General features: G+C 32.2%; 1 protein-coding gene across 1 annotated transcript; it reads right to left on the bottom strand.

Moving 5' to 3' along the window:
- Nucleotides 1-951: 951 nt before the first annotated feature.
- LOC132720307 (arylsulfatase I-like) lies at nt 952-5,842 on the bottom strand (the record flags this gene model as incomplete). Its single annotated transcript, XM_060704427.1, has 7 exons — nt 952-1,300; nt 2,021-2,181; nt 2,444-2,567; nt 3,401-3,459; nt 4,451-4,587; nt 5,118-5,215; nt 5,779-5,842. Coding segments are annotated over 7 exons (831 nt in total), but the record flags the coding sequence as incomplete, so codon positions are not given.
- Between the last annotated feature and the right edge of the window lie 367 nt (nt 5,843-6,209).

The raw sequence follows: 6,209 nt of genomic DNA, 5'->3' as shown, positions 1-6,209 counted from the left end.
ATGATAAATATATTAAAAGTGAGAGAAAAAATATTGTGAATATGTAAGATTTTTGTACTCGATATCGTTTGTAATGAACTTGGCGCATTAATTTTGTGAATAACTAGAACGGTAAGCAAGGTAATCGACACGTAACCTCTACAATGACCGATTATATCAATCAACCAAATTTTTTTTTAATCAAAACGTAAAGATAATGCTTACACAAAGTACTTTAATATTTGTTTAATGAATATAAATTTTCTTCTAAACGTGTTCTAAGGACAACATTAACACTTTGCATAAATGCAAAAAATAAAGAAAACATATGTATTAAGATAGAATATTATTTTCCCAACTGATGTCAAAAAAAAAAAAAAACCGCTCTCTTTTCGTTCGTTCGTTCGTTTCGTTCGTCTATCCGTTGTTCGTTTCGTTCGTTCATTCAATTAACCAACCAACAATGTTTCAACTAACCAGCAAACAAACAACCATTCAACAAAAAAGCCATGAATCAACCAATCCCTCCATTAATCAATCAATCAATAAATAAATTATCAAAGATTTATCAATCAGATAATCAATGCATAATCTGACCAATATATAATGTATATGTCAAATGATCAATAATAACGTCAAACAATTAAATGAAATCAGTATAAACACAACAATTAATTATATATACTATGTATACAAACAATCAAAGATAATATGTATCCATTGCGTCAATTATTCACCTAAAACTGGATTTATTAAGCATTCAATTTTTACTAAATAATTTTCAGATCATTCCCTCACACCGTTTTTCCAAAATAATCGTTTTTATATAAAAATAAAGAACGCTTTTTACTCAAATCAGGCTTACAAGCGCAAAAAAAAATCGAAATTTCAGATTATTCTGAGTATTTTTCTTTTTTATCCTTTGCACCGTTACTAACTTTGATCTATGCAAGAATTTCAAATTTTAAGCTTTTTGACCTCAGTGGAGCTCCTTTAAAAATAGATTATTTATCTCATAATGAGATGAGAAAATATATCTTAAAATTAACATTTTAATAGAACATAAAATTATAAAAAAAAATGTACAGAAAGAAATGAAAAGATTCAGTCGATCTTAATGATGAAAGTAATTATCATTCCATTGGCTTCTTACACCAGCCCGGTGTCCAAGCGTTGCCAAAATATTTAGGATTTGCTGACGGGTTTGGTTTTGGATACTTAGCGGGTATCATGTGTTGTTTATATTCATTCATGCGTGTCAGAAGTTTCTGAAGCATTTCCGGCATGTCGTCTGCAAGGTTGTTATACTCGTTAGGGTCGTCTGCAAAATAGCAAAAAAGTAAGCATTTAGATATAACACGAGGACTTATGTTGTCTTAAGCAAGCCTATACGGTAGCAGCGACACATTGTAAAGAGTCCACAATGGTTTTTCGACCTTGGGTTTGGACTTAATCGATTTGACTAACACTTTCATGGTTTGATTACTATACATCTAAACTCCAAATACCATTACAAACAGTTGCTTCACTTAAATCACGTTTTATATCAATCATTTATAATCCAATCAAACCCTACCCTCCGGAGAGTGCTTGATACAGCGGGTAAAAGGGGTTTCTAACCGTGCCACTTTCAGCACTGTACATCTACCTAGTCAATGCCGGGATTACGTTGAGGTACGCAAATCAAGCGGAACTCAGACTCGAAGTATAGGGGCAATAGTGTGAGAATTTACCACCTGGTTGCTCCTTTACCTAGTATTTGAACATCAAAAAGTCTCGTCATTTCGCAGGTTTTGCTGCCATATAACAGTTTATTATTTCATTACAAGTAAAAGATTTCTTTGATAACTACAACCTTCGACACTGCACGGACGGAGAATCGGTTCTTTGAATCAGTGGTCTGAACGTTGCTTTTATTTGTTTTTAATCACTCGGATAGCGTGAGTTCAAATCCAATACGAAGCATGATTTTTTCAGGTACATTCGATGTGCTTGCCTTTCTTTGCAATTTAATATACTTGTAAAATCATTATTTCCATACCTTTTAAGTTAAATAATTTGTAATAAGATTCGTTCCCGGCTTTCAATCTTTCTTCAAAACTATATTTATCCTCCATCGCCTCCTCTGTGTACGTTTTATCTGGTGGGTACCAGCCATTGTATAGTCCAGTGTTTCCCGCCAATAATTTGTAATCGCCAATTCTATGGTTTCAAAATGACATAAAAGTAAGACTTGAATAAGATTAAATAAAGTAAGATTTCCATCTAAAAATTTTATCTTATGCTTTCTGAAATGTTTTGTGGAAATAATAGGTATCACATAAGAAAATCGTATTCGTTCTCCATAAACTTTTCTTGAAAAGAAGAAAGAATCAGTAAACTCAAGTTGAAAAGTTTATCACAGTTGAAGCACCGTAATTTTATAAAGAATTACATGTCTATATGACAATAACTAATTTACTACCTTATCCCAGCATGCCCTTGGGTTGCAGGAACTACATCATCAAGGTTATAGATAAATTCCGTCCGCTTACCCTCAGATCCGGTACTTATTGCCTCCCACTGTGATATGCCGTCAATATTCCGGTCTGATAATTATAAATTATTAATAAGTATTCATGTTAATTATAAATATTGATAATAATTCGTACTTATCAATGTCATATTGATAATGATTCGTAATATTGATAAGATTCGTAATAACGTCGATAATTTGTAATTAAATATCATTGCAATACTAATGAGAGAGAGAAAAAAAAACGAAATATTGAAGGTAATTATTCAATATAGTACTCTACTTATCAATATCAAATTGATAATAGTTCGTAATATTGTGTATAATCTGTAATTAATTATCAATGTCATATTGATAATAAAAAAACGAAACATTGATAATAATTCGAAATAGTGATAATAAAATTCGCAATAGTACAATGTAGTAATAATGATCATATTTCTTAATGAAATTCAAAATGATGTTACTTTTTGTATGCTCTTTTTTCATTGTACTACAACAATTGTCGGAATTTGCGTTCATTGAAGCATGCTTCTTAAAAAACATTCTGGGTTAAGTGTTTTTTAAAAAATTTACAGTGACATTATGCCCACCCAAGTGTAAATATAAGAAAATTAATAAATCATGTGACAAACGGAACTTTCTACAAATATCGTTCAGAATGTATCGATAACACCCAAGCCTTAAAATGAGTGGGACATTCTTTTATCATTTCAGGAAGTGTTTATATTGTATCATGAACATTTCTCTTTATCAATTATTGTTCAATCACCATTACAATAGCTAATATTTAGGAATTTATTACATTATAACATTATACTAATTCAACTTAACTTGACATTAAAACAAAAGAAAAATGAGTATAATGTCACTTCCAGTTTAAATCTATGACAAGCTTTATATTACCATAGGTAAGGCCGGCAGCTGTGAGTATTGTAGGGTGCCAGTCCACCGCATGCATTAATCTGCAAAATAAAAGTCTCCAATTATCATCCTTTGAGATATTTTAAAGGCACATTATGCCTCAGAAATCAATATTAACTTTTTATTATTCTTTAGAAATGTGAAATATAAGTTTAACAGAGTTTGAATAATGTATTTATGGTATGTCAGATGAGTAACAATTGAAGAAAGTAGCACTGGACGTGAGTTATGTGTCATTAAGGTAGAAAAATGTAAACAAAGAAGTATTTTGACTTCCATACAAAATACTAATACACTTTAATTATAGCGATTGCCAAAAAAGCTATAAAAGTTGAAATAAAATTAGTACTATTTTTGAGACATGATGGGCCTTTAAAACAAAAGTCGAATTTTAAACCATAGCCTGTCGGCCGCAACTGATACTACCCTTGCGACAAATGCCGAACAAAATCAGCCAGCACATCGTCTGATCATGGTCTGCACTGACCGCCATTCAGTCAGTATATATTTTCACTTTTTTCTGGACAAATAATAAATGGCTTTATCCAGATTTAAGAGGGAAAAGTCCACTAAGTTATTTTTAAAATTCGTCCATAAACTTTTATTTTTGCATAATATCAGTCGGAAGTCCTCGGCTATTATTCAAAGATTTATACGAAGACTGATGGAAAGGGCCGAAAAGTTGCGATTGCTGCAGCATATGAGTTGATGACTATCAACAGTTACCGAACAAATAATGTAAGGCAATTGAAAAGAATTGATTAAATAGTAACTCAATTAGAACATAACAAAATTAGGCTATGTACCGGAACATAGCACTTATGGAATTGCTTGAATCCATTGAATAGTATAGCACGATAAGAAGTTAACATAACAAACATCTACACTATGTATTTGGAGAAAAAAATATGGCGCTAACTGATTTTTTAGTAGCATCTAACATGTTGATTTATTCATTTTACTCTTTACTTTTTAACTTAAAAACGGCATCAAAGGGCAAATAAAATATCAATTTCGAGCATCATATCTTACCCATCGAAGGTGTATCCAGTTTTCTGAAGTCTGGATCCCGAAACAAATCCAATAGTCCTAGTTCCACCTTCCCATACTGTGATTTTTGAGCCACGTAAAGGCCAGTTATTACCTCCCTTTGTTATCATTCCGCCATTCTATACAAACAACATTTTTTTGTGAAATTGTTTCATGTATTGGTAAGTAAGTTAACTAGATTTAAAGACGCATATGTTTTTTTGAGAAAATAGAAGGGCATGACTATTATGCAAACAGAATATGCTCTGAAAACCTGAATCTGATCATTTTAAACTCAGCAGGAGTTTGACTAAATGCAAAAAAGGATTTCTTATAAATTTGCAACAGATCTTTCTGAAAAGATTTTCATCTGAAACAGACGAATTTTTAAACGAAATCATTATTTTTGCTTAAAGATGAAGCAAATTATTAATATTAATCAAGAGTAAAATTTGAAAAACAAGATAAGCGGGGTTCCATGAACGCAACCACCTCGCGACTCGGCAAAACAAGACAACCGGCAAGGAGCCCATCAGGACACCAAACACATATTGTTACCAGTAATACCAGAACCTATTGGTACAGAATAGACAAAAGATATACGAATACAGATATCTCCTTCATGACTGTATATAGCAACAATGTTTCATATATAATAATCAAAACTTACATCAGGTGTTAAAAAGAATATAGTATCATCATAAAGTCCTTTCTTTTTCAAAGCCTCTACGACACGCCCAATAGCAGCGTCTAATGCCGTCACCATACCTGAGAAAATGTGTTAAATTATCTATTATTTTAATATTTTCACATTTGTTTACAAAGCTGGTAGTGATTGATTTGGTCTCCGACTGACTCGTAATAAATGCATAGACAAACATATTAAGAAGAATCAGTCTAAAGAAATAAGAAATGTGGCAAGTGGTCTGTGTTGACACTTACGAGACAAAGAGTAAACAAAAGAATTGCTGGATTCAAGTGAGTTACAAGATTTTTTATATGACCTTTGTTCCAAGTCGGCACATACACGGTGCCTATACCACGTGACTTTGTGTGATCTACGTGGCAAACGTTCAATGGAGCTGGACGGGATTGATGCCAAAGCAGAATGGCTTAAATGATTTTATGTAGAAGACCTTAACCACTCGGCCACGGGAAAAGTAATAAACAAAATGTTACCTGGACCGTTATTTGTACTGATTTTCTGCCTCACGCAATTTAAAAAAAAAACATGATAATTACTTTTTTAACTTCAATTTTTGTTTATATTTCCCAAGCAGTTTGACATAACTGCCACGTTTCTCTTCAGAGGAAATATTTGATAAACTTACCGCAATATGTTCTTCTGTCTTTAGTCTTAACATCCGGGTACAAAGCTTCATATTGTGGTGGTACCTTAATAGAAGATTGAACAATAATAAAATATAATCCCAAATGCAATTACCAATAACAGTAAATTCAATAATTTCAAATTACAAAACGAAAAAAAAAACGAATTGCGTTTTAATAATATTGTATCGAATAGGAAATGTTTATGGTTCTGTTGTCGTTTTTTGTTGTTTGTTTAGCTCTCTTTAAAATAACCCTGGTGGCTGATTTGTACCATGCTGTATTTTCGCTCTGCGTGGCACCATAAGAAAACATGAAAATATGAGAAAGTAACCATTTTGTCGTATTTTTGCGTTTTCCTTAATATGTCTGGCGCCCCGCAGAGCGAACGATGACCCGAAATTACGACAAAGATTTCATTTTGACGTATTTT

This window comes from Ruditapes philippinarum, unplaced genomic scaffold, assembly GCF_026571515.1.
Source record: "Ruditapes philippinarum isolate M1 unplaced genomic scaffold, ASM2657151v2 ctg16301_1_1_1_1, whole genome shotgun sequence".
NCBI classification, from domain to species: Eukaryota; Metazoa; Mollusca; class Bivalvia; order Venerida; family Veneridae; genus Ruditapes; species Ruditapes philippinarum.
The sequence above is the reverse complement of the archived record's forward strand: the minus strand, read 5'-3'. Positions and strand labels throughout refer to the sequence as shown.